We start from the raw sequence: 15,898 nt of genomic DNA on the forward strand, positions 1-15,898 counted from the left end.
CCTCCATGCAGCTTGTGGGATCCTAGTTCCCCTGCCATCAAAGCCAGGACCCATGCAGTGGAAGAGCAGAGTCCTAACCACTGGATCACCAGGGAATTCCCAAGAATTTTTAAATACATTTTTTCCCTTTGGGTTTCCAGAAAACATGAATAGAGAACATACATTTATTTGTACTTCCTGTTTAAAATCCTACTACTGAAATGAAAGAAAATGCATATCCACATTTTAAAAGAATCAAACTGCATCATACTGGAAAACAAAAAATCCCTGACATGGGTACTCTAAAATTTTTGAGAAATTCCTGGAATGTTAAAAATAGATACAATTGTAAACACACAGACAGACACACAGATATAGACAGACAAACACAGACACACTCACAGACACACACAGCAGCTGCACAACCACATATCCTAGCTTGTGATTAAAAAGCTTTAAAGAACTTAGAGAAATGATCAAAGCAATTACTTTACATAGATGATTAACTAACCTCAAATTAATTAATTGATTTTAATGCTTTAGCTGCCTTTCCTCTAAATGCAGAGCAGCTAACAGCAGCAATCTTTGCTCCCAGCATGAAGCCTTCCAAACTGGTTTCTAGAGGCAGTAGGTGGTCTGCTCAAGAGAAGCTCAACCTGAGAGTACTGGAGCCCCAGGGAGAAGCAAAGCAGAGCCTCTGATCCTTCAGTTCTCCCCAATAAAAACCAAGAAAGAAGCACAACATTAAAACAAGGGAAAATGGCCGTACTTAGAGATGGATAAACAGAACAACAACAAAAATAGTCCTCAAAATAAGGCTGTCCAATCTGCAATTTGGGGAATGTCAGGAGAATAGCCTGTTTGTCCCTATATCTCCCTCTTACGAGGTAGGCTGACTGTTGACCCCAGGCCCTTCATTGCATAGGATAATACACTTTGCAAAGAAGAAAAAGATTGTACAAACAGGACAGGGAGGCCTGGTGTGCTGCGATTCATGGGGTCGCAAAGAGTCGGACACTATTGACCAACTGAACTGAACTGAACTGAACAGACCTTTCAACTGCCCATGAGCCCACACCAGCTGTGTGTATCAATCAATCTAGACAGAGGTGTCCAAACTTAATCTTGTATGAGACTCACCCAGGAGCCTGTTAAAAATTCCTGAACCTGATCCTTGATATCGGGGTTTAGCAGGTCTGAGGTAAAGCCCCAGAAGGTGCCTTTTAACAAGCATGCCAGCTAATTTTGCAGATGGTCAGCTTATGATTTAGACAAAAACAAGCTAACAAGTAAATAAACAACAAGACATAAAATGAAACTTTGCCATAAATAAACAGATAATTTCCTCGGGACCAAGATTGGCTTGAAATTGAGTTCCTTTATCATCTGGATCCTGTTTTTCACTTGTGAATGTGGACGATCAGAGCCTTTACCTAGTTTTCATTGATTTCAAGGATTGACATAATGTTATTTACAAAGACACTTGGTGGTTTAGCCGTTTCATCAACTTTGCACAAAGCTTTGTTTTTTCCCCCAATTATCAGTTTGTACAAAATCCTAATTATTCCATGTTGACCCACAGTATAAGCAATTATAGCATTTTATGAGAAGAGTGACAAATATCCTGATGCTATCACAGTGATTTGTGTAATTATTTTTTTTTTAATTTTACCTAGCATGCCAAAACATGTACTGTGACACATCAAAGATGTCCAGACATTTTGCCAGATATACCCTAAGACAAAACTTCCTCTGGCTCAGAAGTACCGCTATAACACAGTAAATTATTCTCAAGTTTTGGGAGGGGGCACAAACAAAGAAATGAAAATAAAAACTGGCTGGAAAAGTGTTTCTGATTTTGTGATGCCTAAGGAATATGGCAATGGTGCCCCACTTCAGTACTCCTGCCTGTAGAATCCCATGGATGGAGGAGCCTGGTAGGCTGGGGTTGCTGAGGGTCGGACACGACTGAGCGACTTCACTTTCACTTTTCACTTTCATGCATTGGAGAAGGAAATAGCAACCCACTCCAGTGTTCTTGCCTGGAGAATCCCAGGGATAGTGGAGCCTGATGGGCTGCCGTCTATGGGGTTGCACAGAGTCGGACATGACTGAAGTGACTTAGCAAGGAATGTGAAACAAAATTTGCAATAATACTATTGCATACATGAGAACAGATGATCAAAAGTGCCACATGACAGAATATCTAGACCTTGGGCAAGTGACTTGGTGTCTATTTCCTCATCTCTAAGTATGGATAACAGTAATACTATCTCACAGGGTTAATTGTAGAGATTATTTTGAGCACATAGAAGAGTCACTGGAATGTAGCAAAGCACTTATTAAATGCTGTCAGTTTTATTACTGTTATTATTTTCTTGCTTGAGTAGGGTAGTATAAGAGTTAATAATTCTAAATAATTTAATCAAACCAGGGGCTTCCCTGGTGGTTCAGTGGTAAAGAATACGCCTGCTAATGCAGAAGATACAGGTTCAATCCCTGGTACAAGGAAGATCCCTCATGCTGCGGAGCAACTAAGCCCAAACACCACAACTGTTGATTCAGTACTCTAGAGCCCGGGAACTGCAGCTACTGAGCCCACATGCTGCAACTATTGAAGTCTGTGTGCCCTAGAGCCCATGCTCTGAAACAAGAGAAGCCACTGCAATGAGAAGCCCTTGAACTGCAACTAGAGAGTAAGTGGCCTTTACTTGCCACAATTAACGACAGTGCAGCAATGAATACCCAGCACAGCCAAAACTAAATAAATTATTTAAAAATTTAATTAAACCAAGGATTTTAGATAATAGTGACTATGGAGAGCCCTGTTTTGAAAAATAGTGTACCCCCCTTAAATTTTTGATAGAATAAGTGGAAAGTGAACTTTATTGGTAATTTTGCAGGTGTGTGTATATGTTATATGATTTAGATTTTGCTAATTTCAAAACAGGACTTCCCTCGTGGCTCAGACCGAAGTCTGCCTGCAATGCGGGAGACCTGGGTTAGATCCCTAGGTTGGGAAGATCCCGCTGAGAAGGAAATGGCAACCCACTCCAGTACTCTTGCCTGGAAAATCCTATGGATGGAGAAAAGCACATGAAATTGTTTATAACACCTATCTGCACTATAAGCAATAAAAAGGATAGGAGTGAACTTTTTTTAGATATGTAGAATTAGAAATAAAAGTTATCTATTTCTAGTATTTTAGGGCTGTCCAGTCATTATTAGTAAGGCTCAGTGGTAAAGAATCCATCTGCCAATGCTGGAAACCCAGGAGACCTGGGTTCTGTCCCTGGGTGGGGAAGATCCCCTGCAGGAGGAAATGGCAACCCACTCCAGTATTCTTGCTTGGGAAATCCCATGGCCAGAGGAGCCTAACAGGCTGCAGTCCACGGGGTCCTAAAGACCTGGACATGACTGAGCGACTGAGCACGCAGTCGTTAGCAATCTGCGTTTTAAAAGCAAACTCCGTTTTTCACTTCGGCATTCAAGTGAAAACCAGTGGTAACACGTCAGACGCTTATTGTCAAGAGGACATGAGTGAATTTGTGTTTCATCTATGGGAATCATTCTTTTCAAATTTTATCAGATGCTGGGAGACTGAATATTCTTCAATTCAATGTCTGTGAAGCAAAGTCTCTGGCATCTTGAAGATTATGCCTCTAAGAAAAATAAAAAGACTTTGTCTCAAACGGAAGTGTTTACACACAGAAAAATATTAAAGAATATTAGTTTTTTTAAATGTCTGTATCCAAAATTATAAAGATCCAAAAAAAGTTTGACCTAGAGATTTCTGTTGGAGTAGAACCTCTCTCCGCCCCCGCGCCCCACAGGCACAGTGTTAGTACAGTGGTTAAAGAGAAAGGCAATCAGAACCTCAGAGGTGTAGGTACTGTTCAGCTTAGAGTCGTGGATGGGGAATGCACCTGGTCTCCGAAACCTTTAACCACGCTGTTCGGGTCTCAGCGGCTGGTGGTCAGCCCGCGTCTGCACAGGAGGGAAAGTTCGGGCACTTCTCAGCGACCCAGGGTGCCCACAGAGACAGGGCATTGGAACGTGGGACAGAGTGGAGGGAGGCAGGGACAGTGCGAGTTGCGGGTGGCAGCAGCGGCGCTCCGCAGCCGTCGCCCTCGGGTTCCCTTGAGCTGCGGGACAGAGTGACTCGGCAGAGCAGCGCAAGCGCCTTCCCGCCGCTCCAGCGTCCGCGCGGGGGGCGCGCGCGCATCCACCCGGCGCGGGGCCAGCGAGCTAAGGCCGGGACTCGAGCAGCTCAGCCTGGAAGTACCGACCAAGGCGCGAGCCTCCGAGAGGCAAGATCCAACCCCAAACTCACGCGGTGCGGACAGCCTGGTCCAGGGCTTCCCGGCCGGTAGCCTCGAACCCGACTCCCAGTTGCGCCGCGTTCCCAGTCACAAGTTTGCCTCGCGCCGGCCAAGTTGCGAGTGTGGAGCTTATCCCGGGCTCCGGGAAGAATGTTCCAGTTCCTGGCTCGGGCTGGTCTGGGTATGGCCGGGCCAGGGGCCTCGCTGCATTTCTGGGGGTGGCTGTTGCTCGGCTGCTGCATTCTCGCCGGAGCCCAGGTAAGAGCCAGTGCCCCGAGGTACCTGCTTCCCGGAGCCACCCGCCGGAACCCGGCGTTAGGGCCGCACGCCGGGACTTGGCTGAGACCAATTTGCGCGAATCCTTACACATCCACGCACTAAGGCACACAGAGGCAGACAGACAGACACGCACACACAGAGGTGCACCCGGCAAGGTTTGACAGGCATATAGTGACAGGCTGCAGAGATATACTTTAGGCGAATGATGTCCTGGGGTGGTATTCCGGCCAGCATCTTGGCATCTGCTAAGTCAGAGGATGTTTAGGAACCACTTTCTGGATCAGTAGAGTGAGATTGAGAGGTGAGGAACTTTTCTTACTGTTAGACTTCTTGCTTCCCCGAAATTGTTTTTTGTCTGCTGGCAATTTACTGTCCGTTTTGAGAACTTAAATTTCTAGGATTGTTTGTGACTACTGCCTGAAAGGATAACTGGATCTCGCTAATACAGAATCATGCATCATTAAAGAGAGGAAACTAGATAGAAAAATATACGTAACTTGTTAAAGGGGAGTTGTTCGTTTTTAGAATAAGTGGCAATTGTCATTTTCGGACTGCTAGTATCCTTCAGAGAGTTTCTGGGTGATCTTTCACAAAGGAGCCTCTCAAATGTACAAGTCATAATTCATCCTCACATTGTTTTGAATCAAATAAAATGTAGGATTTACACTCAGCTTTTCAGACGAGCTAGAAAGAGATGGTTGTAGTGTCGAGTGGAATGCAGTTTAAGAGCCCTGTGACTGAATGACTGAAACCAATGTTATTTCTCTCTTTTGTTCGGAAGGGGGCGCATTTTGACCGTCAAATAAAGCCCCAAATTAGTTGTTTGTTTTTTTAAAATTCTTTCCCCGTGAGAAAATTAAGGTATTAATTTATGCACGGATACTGTCTAAACTTAATACTATGTTCTTGGCTTTCAAACGGCCAGTTTAAATTTCAGTTATTCTAAACGTGCAGTTTTTTTTTTGTGTTTTTTTTTTTTGCCCTGCTGATATGACCAGGATAGTTCATGTGAAATAAATCTGTTAAAAAAAAAATCAAACGAGGTACGCTGTCATTGAGCAATAAAATTGTCAATGAATGCTCAAAAGTAGGGTATGCTCAAACCTGAAAAATTTCACCCAGATAACAGAAAGAATGTGAAAGAATGAAAAAAACGAAGAATTTGGTGACAGTGATAGAACTCGGGTGGTCGCTAATGTTTCTGTCTCATAAGGTATTTGGATAATGTGCTTGAAAACGCAGCTTGCTTATATAAGGGGCAAATGACCTCTAACCATTTATTTTATTCAATGTCCCAGATTAATTTTGATAAGGAAATGGAGAGACATTGTTTAACACAACAAAGAAAAAAAATCACTATGCTACCATGGGAAGGATATTTCCTTTTAGCTTTAGAAAACTCAGGACATTGAACACTTTTTCTATAATTTTAAGTCAAAGTTTCTCAACATTTTGGGCCATGTAAGTCTTTCTTATGGGAACTAACTTGTCCATTGTAGGATATTTAGTAGAATCTCTGTCCTCTTTACACTAGGTCCAGTTGCAACTCCCAACCCTTGCCTGGCTGTGACGACCAAAAATGTGTCCAGATACTGCCCATGGTCCTTTGGGAGGCAGAATTGCCTCTGGTTGAGACCCGTTGCTTAACAATGATTTCCATTTATGTTTATAAATTGAGTTATGTAAAATGACAGTTTGTGATAATATTTACATTTTTGGCACTTTAAACAAAATTTGAAGGTTACATTAAAGAGATTTGCATAGACACATTGATACCTTGTTTGGTGTTCAGTTTCTTCATTCCCAGCTAAGACATATATTTAAAAGTTTTAATATATTGATGGAACAACAGAGGGAACTCATCTAAGCAGAGTTAGCGTGTGGCTTGTGTATAATAAATGCTTAGTACCTGGGGAACACTGGATCACATTACAAAATAGATAACATAGGCCAGTTCTTTCAATTGTTTTGAATAACTCTGTGGTCTTTAGTTGGTGAAGCTACCCCGCACCCCCTCCTTTCCCCCAGATCAGTTCAGAGGCCATGAATTCATGCATCCAGCATCATTGCAGAGCCCAGCAATACATTTCCCAGTCAGATTTTCACATGGTAATGAGGACAACTGTATTAATGTCTGTAGTTTTTCTTTACTGTTAGTGAATCCTCCTGGAAACAGACTGAGAATAGGGGTATACATGTTTATTGGAGGGTAATGCCTGAGAAAGATAACTGGGTGAGGAAGCAGGGTTGCATGAGGAGACCTCAGACTGGGATGCAAGCCTGACAAAGTCTTGGCCAACCCCATGGAGAAGTAGTAAGCAGTTTGGAATCCTCTGTGACAATTAGCATGGTGGCTTTGGGTGGTAGCTTCTCCATAAGGTACCACCTTTGGAGTGATATCACTCCATTGACTAAGATAATTTGTATTTCTTTCATTCCAAGAAAATCTTTTTTGAGCCCCTAGGGAACTCAAGTCTCTTATTATTTATTCCAGTTTTAATTTTAAAAATGTCATTCTATTCTAAGGGGCAGAGGTGCCTGCTCTAGGTACGAATTATGCAGTGGAACGCACATCTGGTCACAAAGCTAGGGAGAAGAGAGCTACTGGCAAAGCATATATCTAAAAGAGTTGGGTGTTTCTAGAACTCTCCTGTCTTAGTAACTGACAAACAGAATTCAATAAACATATTCTTTTAATCCTTTAACTGCAACTTTTTGTCACTATATGAATGGAAGAGTGTTATATCTTTAAAGGTCAGAGTCTTGAGATTGGGCTATCCTATATATTAATATTTTAGGCTGTAGGCAGCATTCTTTCACAAAAGGTGCAGAGCCAGCTTGACTAAGCATAGGCAACAGAACACAAAGGTTAAAGAAAAAGAGACAGATCCACTATGGAGTCAGATGTGTTCTTCCCTATTACAAATGATCATTTGCACAGGAAACATTGCTAAAATGTATTTTTCTAAATGTACTGCTTTGTTTTGGATGTAGTTGTTGCTTTTGGAGTAACAGACATGGAATATGAAAACTGCTCTTTTGGTTTAAATACACTGTGAATTTTAATGTCCCTTTATGGTAAAGAACATGTGTTTCTGTAATATAGGTAGAAGAGAAAACAATGTAAAAGATGAACATTTTCTTACTTTCACTTGATGAAATAAATAAAGATCAATTTAACAGATCATCAGCACATGCTAATCAAACTTACCTCCTGGTTAAACCGGCCACATTTTTTTTTTTAGAACAAAATTATCTTTAGAAGCTGTAGTTAACATGAGGATTATGTTCCTGAAAAGATTATCCCAGTAAAAATGCTACATCTGTACAAAAGGAAACAAAAACAAATGTGTTCAGGTAAGAACAGTACACAGTGTGATTTGAAATGTTCATGTTTAATAATTGAGGTCAGATTTCTCTCAATCAAATTTATAGTTCTGAAACTTGGTCATAGGTTACCCAGTGTTTTCTGGAATTAAAGTAAAAGAAAGTAACTATTGAATTGGAAAAACAGCCAGGAAAAACAAAACAAAAAACCAAAACAATTTGAATGGTGCCTGACTGTTTCTAGAGAATATTGGAAGAAGTCAGATTTTCCTCCCTGCCCACTCAGGTGACTCATCTCTTTCCATTTTGTTCTCTGTTTTTGATAAGTGAGATTTTATGGCAAACTTTTAGTGTAGCCGCCTTTAACTCACAATCTGCATTGTGTTAGTCTATTAGCTAAATTATGGTGTGTATTTCAATCCAAAAAGTTAGTTTTGATTATTTTCTCCTTTCACGTTAAAATGAATGTGGGTTGTTTACTCACTAAGTTGTATCCGACTCTTTGCAACCCCATGGACTTTGCTCATCAGACTCCTCTGTCCATGGGATTTCCCAGACAAGAATACTGGAGTGGGTTGCCTTTTCCTTCTCCAGGGGATCTTTGAGACCCAGGGATCAAACTTGTGTCTCTTGCGTTGGCAAGCAGATTCTTTACCTCTAACCATGGGGAAGCCCATGAATACTATGCAGAAATATTTAAGACTATATACCTATTTACTGATCTACTCTATTACCTGATTTCAAGCTTTATTACAAAACTACAGTAATCAAAACTGCAGAATTCTGGCATAAAAACAGACACATAGACCAATAGAGCAGAATCAAGAGCCCAGAAATAACTTTTTGACAAGAGAGCCATGAATACCTACTGGGGAAAGACAGTCTCTTCAATAAATGGTGTTAGGAAAATGGGATTCATATACAGATGAATAAAATTAGACGCCCATTTTATACTACTCACAAAAATTAACTCCAAATGGATTAATGACTTAAATTTAAGACTCTAAACTTACTAGAAGAAAACAGGGGTAAATTTTCTTGACATTGATCTTGGTAGTTATTTTTTGGATATAACATCAAAATGCAAGCAACAAAACAGAAAATAAACAACTGGGATGACCTCAATCTAAAAAGCTTCTGCACAGCAAAAGAAATAATAGGTACATGAAAAGATTCTCAACATCACTAATAATGAGGGCAGTGTACCTCAAAAGCACAATGAGGTATCCAGCTCACACTTGTTAGAATGGCTATCATCAAAAAGACAAAAGACAAGATTTGGAGAGGATGAGGAGAAAAGGGAACGCTTGTGCACTATTGGTGGGAATGTAAATTTGTAAAACCACTCTGGAAAAAGTATAAGTTCCTCAAAAAATAAAAATAGAACTACTGTGTGATCTGGCAGTCTCACTTCCAGATAACACCCAAAGGGAATGAAATCACTGTCTCAAAGGTTAGGTGTCTGTACCCTCTTGTTTATTGCAGCATTGTTTACAATTGCCAAGACATGGGAAAAATCTAAGAGTCCATGAAGGGATGAATGAATGAAGAAAATGTGAAACACACACACAGAGGAATATGATCCATCCATAAAGAAGAGGAAAGTCTTGCCTTTTGTGCAACATGGATTGAGTTTAAAGCCATTATTCTTAGTGAAATAAGTAAGAGACAAATACTGTATGTTCTCATTTGTGTGGAGCCTGAAAAGGCTGAACTCAGAGAGAGTAGAATAGTGGCAGCCAGGGCTTGGGGAGTGGAGGAAATGAGGGGATGTTGGTCAAAGGGTTCAAACTTCTAGCTATAAGGTGACTGAGTTCTGGGGATCTAGTGTATAATATGGTGACTATCATTAACAGTACTTTATTATATACTCAAAAAATTGTTGAGAGAGTAGATCTTAAATGTTATCATCACACACACGTTAAAGGTAATTATGGGGGGGAGGAGGTATTAGCTAATCTTATTGTGGTAGTCATTTCACAATATGTAAATGTATCAAATCACTACATAGTACACTGTAAACTTAATTTATGTTGTCTGTAAGTAATATCTCAATAAAACTGGAGGGAAAAAGGCAAAAATTAACTAGAAACCATTTGGAGTAACTCTCTTATTTCATAGATGAGTAAACCAAAACCCCAAAACATGGAATGATTGTCCAGTTTCACTGGTAATTTTTCAGTAGAGCTAAACAGAATCTTCTAGTCCATTTCTCCTTTTCATGTGCCATAATTGACATATTGTAAGAGGACTAATAACATTCTGGGTCTTTGTAACATTCCAGGAAATTTTCAATATGTTTATTATTTTTTCTGATTATATTATATAGGGTTACCTAATTAAAAATTTCTATAGCTTTTTAATTTTTAAAAAATGGGTTTTTTTTCCTTTAGGCTAAGCAGGTAAAATATGATTATTCTAAAATCTTATACATTGATGGATTTTGAATTTTGATTCAGATAAAGAACTACTTCTTTAGAACTAGTTCTATAAAGAACTATATCAAAGTAGCTTGATATCAAAGTAATTTTTAATTAGAAGGTGAAATAATGAAAGATTGTGTCATGGCTTAAAAAAAATAGTGGCATGTTTTTCTCTGTTTGTATTTTGTTCATATCTACAGCTGGATTCTGATGGCACCATCACTATAGAGGAGCAGATTGTCCTTGTGCTGAAAGCTAAAGTACAGTGTGAACTCAACATCACAGCCCAGCTCCAGGAAGGAGGTAAAGATGCTGAAGAAACTGTGTCCCCCATGTGTCCCACCCAGATCCTCGCAAAGATTGCAAATCTCCTCCTTATTGAGTATTAGGGAGCTTCTCATCAGTCATTCTATGTTTCTGTGTGGAGAGGTGTGTGGCAGAATAACGCTATTTTCATCTCTTTCACCATCATCTCTTCCCTCCCTGTGGATGAGTGACTTGCCTGGTTTGTGAGTTTGGGAATAGACCAGGCATGTATATGCCAGCCTGTTCCTCAGACCTGTCTTTGGGATCTGTCTGTTTGCAGAGAGCATGCATATTGTTTTGCCCTTGACTGTGCAGTCAGCTTCAAGGAGCTTCAAGGTGTTCTTCTGCAGTTTTAGTAGGTAAAATTCAAAGGAGTCAATAGGCAAGCTGACTGATGCATACATAGACTATGTTCTCCAAAAACTTTCTTCTCAATAAAGTGATTATTTTATCTTCATCTGCCGACTCCTTATGTAATTTTTCAATTAGTTCCAAGTGGTAAACTGTAAAAACAAAGCTACAAAACTGCTGACGAGTTTGTGGTGATGTTGGTGGTCTCAGGCGTCTCTACTGTTGCAGCTGGGGACCTGTGGCTTGTGTTCCTTGGGGTCTGGTGGTCACTCACAGCTCTCATTAGGGCCATTGGATAAAGTCATGTATTGAATTGAGTAGTATGAAAATTACAATGTTGTAAATAGGGAAATGCCTTGTCTTGATAGTTGATTGTATTCAGAGACATTTTTTTAAAAACAGAGAGGTGTTGTTTACCGAGTTCCCTAAATCTGCATGCAGTAGATGATGTCCTTAAAGCTGTGCTTTAAAAAGATGTGTGATTGATTTCGCAGTTGGTTATGATCAGAGAACGTGGTCTGCATGATATTAATTTTCAAAAATGTGCTGAGACTTACTGGCTTCTGTTGCGGTCAATTTTGATAAATGTTTCATGTGGTCTTCAAAAGAATGTGTACTGTTCAGTTTCTGAGCATAGTGTTTTATAGTATCCACTAGGTTAAGTTTATTGGTTGTATGGCTCATGTATTCTGTATCTATGATTTCTCATCTATTTGACTTATTCTTTTCTGATATATATATCTTAAAATAGCCTACAATGATGATGAAATTTTTGCTTCATATATTTGGAAAATATGTTATTGGGTATATACAAATTGAGAAATGTTATATTTCCTGGTAAGTCAAACCTTCTATTGATATGAAGCATCTTTCTTTGTTTCTAGTTTACTTTTGCTTTATTTTTATTTTTTTACTTTTGCTTTAAATACTAACTAAATACTAAAATTATTATATTAAAATAACAATATTTAAAAAATAACTTAGTTCTTTCTCTCTTGTTTGATATTTGCCTTGCACACCTTTTCCTATCCTTAAAAATCTTTAATTATGGTACAATGTGCATAATATTAAATTAATCATCTTAAATATTTTAAGCATACAGCTCAGTAATGTTAAGTATATGCACATTGTTATGATAAACCAATAGCTGGAAATTTTTCATTTTGCAAAACTGACACTCTAACTCTGTTAAGCAATTCCTTATCTTTTCCTATTTATTTATTAAACTTCTCTGTGTACTTATACTTTGGGAGTTTCATTTATAAACAAGACACAGGTGGGATTTTTCTTATCCATTTTGATAGACTTTGTCTATAATTAAAGAATTTAGCCAATTGCATTAATTATGATTATGAATACACTGTATTTGAATTTACCGTCTGTCTGGGCTTTTCATTTTACCAGCTCTTCCTGTAATTCCTTCTATTCTCTACTTCCACCTTCTGTTGGCTGCTTTTGCATTGATTGAGACTTTTTTCCTTATTTCATCCTCCCTCCCCCTACTAGTTTGGAAGGTATATGTTATATTTAATTCTTTAGTGATTAGCCTAGAATTTTTCATGTTATATTAAAGAAAGTTTAAAGTTATCAATAACTTCCCTCTATCAAATAGTGTAAGCATTTTGAAATACCTTAACTGCTTCCAAATTATATGCTGTTATCATACAGTTTTATATTAAGTGTAAGTTTGTATAATTTTTCTTCTTCCTAAAATACATCTTTTTAAGAGATTTCCTTACACTGGAATTTACTTATAATGATACTATAAGTAGTATCACTGCTTCTGGGTTTCCCTAGTGGTTCAGTGGTAAAGAATCCATGGGCAGATGCAAGGGTCGATCCCTGGGTCAGGAAGATCCCCTGGAGGAGGGCATGGCAACCCACTCCAGTATTCTTCCTGGGAAAATCCTGTGGACAGAGGAGCCTGGCAGACTACAGTCCCTAGGACTGCAAAGAGTTGGACACAACTGAAGCGAGGGAGCACTCATGAACACATAGTGAACTCTGTATTTTTGTTTGTTTGACAAGGTATTAATTTCAATCTCAATCTTCAGAGATATTTTTTCTGGACTAATGATCTTTGGATGAGAATTATTTACTTTTAGCTCCGAAAGATTTTATTTTTCCACTGTGGCTTCCATTGTTATTGTTGGCAAATTTTGTTGGTCATTAATTTTTCTTATTAGCTCCTTTTCAGAGTTTCTCTTTGATTTTGAGGTTCTGCAATTTCACAGTGTGTCTAGGTATGGGTTCACTTGATTTCTGGAGCCTGAGGATCTGTGTCTTTCTTCAGTGGTGGGAATGTTTTGTTATTTTGTCTTTGAAAATTTGCTCTTCCTCATTTTCCTGTTTTCTCCTTCTGGAACTTTAAGTAGATAACTGAGGGAGCTTCTCCCATTACCCTTTGTATCTTGCATGTTTTCCTTTTCTTTGTTTTTCTACTGCTGTTTTAGTAATTTCTTCAAATATATTTTCCAATTCATCAACTCTTTTTTGAGCTTTGTCTAAAGGCTCTTTAATCCATCCATTAAATTAATTTTTATTATTCTATTTTTCAGTTTTGAAGTCTATTTAATTTTGATTTTTTTTATCTTAAATATAATTTTAATCTCTTTCTTTTTTTCTCACTAGACATATTTTATATTCTGCATTTGATATTAAGATAACCACAGACTTTGCTTGTCAATACTGACTACCACACATGGAGGCTTATTTCCTTGTGTGTCTAATGACTTACGATAAAGGATTTATGAGATCCTCATTTAATATCCATTCTTCTAGAGAAAATTTCTGTTTTCTGCAAGGTGCCTAGTAGAACTATTGATATAACTCCACTTTAAACTAAGACCATGTATTAGGCCACACCTAAGTGTGAGCTTGTGGTTAGAAATTTTCAGAGAAGAATCTTTTTGTTACTGTTACCTGTTCCACCTCTAAATGCAGCCAGCAGTGAAACAGCCAGTCTCTTTCTAAAGGATTCTTTTGTGTTTTGTTCACCCACTAAGTGATTCATCTTTTGGGAATCCTGACCTTATACAGGAGTTTCCAGTATAGCTTCCTACTTCATCAGGTCTCAGACTGATTTTTTTTTAATCAGAATACCATCAAAATCCGTTTTTAAGCCAACAAGTGAGTAGAGGCCTCTAGTGTAAGCCCCAGTGTGGTGATTGCTGATCCTGTGGAATATTTTCTGGCCTCATATTTTTAAATTTGTAGCCATAAACCATATTTAAAGAAAATTTAAGTGGAGGAAAATTGCTTTGTGTTGGTTTTTGCCATACAACAACACAAATCAGTCATATATATATGTACCCCCCTCCCTCTTGAGCCTCCCTCCCTAAGCCATGTTTTAAGCAAGAAAATTTTTATATTAATTCAGCCTTTGTAGATGTCTTGCACTAGGAAAGAGTTTTCTGAATGGCTAGGCTAATCATGTCAGGAAAGGGAATCACTAATGTTATCTTTAAAGAACACTGACCCTGATGTCTCAGACATTTAAGTCTACTAATGAGGGGCAACATTACCATGAAGGTATTTATAAAGATTGTTATCTATGAGAGTTAAATGAATTATCTTTTATGAAGTCTCATGAAATTTTGAGCTGGAAGATGTCTTAGAAATTATCTAGTCTAACATGATTATCTGTAGTGTCCCTTTAACAGTTCAACAAATATATTATGTGCCTACAGTGTGTTGCTTCTGTAGTGAGCACTGGAAGAAATGAATCAGGTTCTATCCTTACTCCATGGAAATGATTATCTAATAGTATAGGAAGTAGACACCCCTCAGATGGTGTCTAAGTTTAACAACAGAAGTATCACAGTTGTGGAACCACTGAAAAAAAGCATCTTAATTCATCACAGTGGAATCAGAGAAAGCTTTATGGACAAGTAACCTTAAAATTAAAGGAGTAGGAATTAGATGTGTAAAGGAGGAAGTAAAAAGACATTCCATGTAGAAAGAATAAACTCGTCAAAGACAAGCAACTGGCAATCAGTAACACATCTGAGAGTTAAACATAAAAAGAGTAAATGATCTAGATGTAAACTTATATAACATCTAAAATTTGTGAAGGTGCACCTCATGTGAAACACGTGAAACATGTAGAGGAATAAATAGTAAGAGAAAAGATATGTTCTTTGAGAGCTTTCTCTATTAAAAATGCTAGAATTAAATCTGGACAAACTTTGGTCTACTTTCAATGAAAAATGTCTAATTATATGTAAATTGATTCAACATTTCCTCATGTACAACTAAAAAGATAAATGACAATTTGAATTCACGAACTTATTTAAGAAGTTTTCATTTAAAAATTCTCTTAAATTGAGAGATGTATATCAAAATATCTAGGAGTGAGCTGTTATACTGTCTGCAACTTACTTTAAAATACCACAGTGAAAAATAACTTAGATGAAATAAATTTGATAAAATATTACTAACTGTAAATTTTAAATACTGGGTATATGATATCCTCTGTTTTATTTCTGTAAAAATGTTTATAATAAAAAGGAAGTAAAAATTTTCCTCTTTTCTATGAAAGAAAGAAAAGAAAATATAAAAATATCTAATTATAAAACTATTTAAGTATTTAAAAACAAAACACCAAATATTATGATCCTAGGTTTATTTCACAATTGTATGGTCATATTATGCTATGGAAACTGTAGAACTGAAAAGAGTCAAAGTCAGATTCTCCAAATTTTAGAATGCTTTGTGTAAACATGGTTTGACAAGTTTCACTAATGATCAGTTCCTCCTGGCACACAGAAAAGATTGCATGGAATGTAATTAATGGTGTTAATTTATAAATGGAGTTTGGTGACACATTGGGCAATTAATTAGTTTCTTGATAAATAATGAAAGTATGTACTCATACAGATTGTGAAATGTTGATCAAAGAGAAGATGCTAA

At 37.9% G+C, this 15,898-nt stretch overlaps 1 protein-coding gene across 1 annotated transcript in view; it reads left to right on the plus strand.

Moving 5' to 3' along the window:
- Positions 1–4,451: 4,451 nt before the first annotated feature.
- PTH2R (parathyroid hormone 2 receptor) overlaps positions 4,452–15,898 on the plus strand; it is an 87,326-nt gene continuing 75,879 nt past the window's right edge. The window contains exons 1-2 of the mRNA XM_052635798.1: positions 4,452–4,559; positions 10,531–10,633. Coding sequence (XP_052491758.1) covers positions 4,452–4,559; positions 10,531–10,633 — 211 coding nt within the window. The remainder of the gene's footprint in view (positions 4,560–10,530; positions 10,634–15,898) is intronic.

This window comes from Budorcas taxicolor, chromosome 2 (genome assembly GCF_023091745.1).
Source record: "Budorcas taxicolor isolate Tak-1 chromosome 2, Takin1.1, whole genome shotgun sequence".
Classification (NCBI taxonomy): domain Eukaryota; kingdom Metazoa; phylum Chordata; class Mammalia; order Artiodactyla; family Bovidae; genus Budorcas; species Budorcas taxicolor.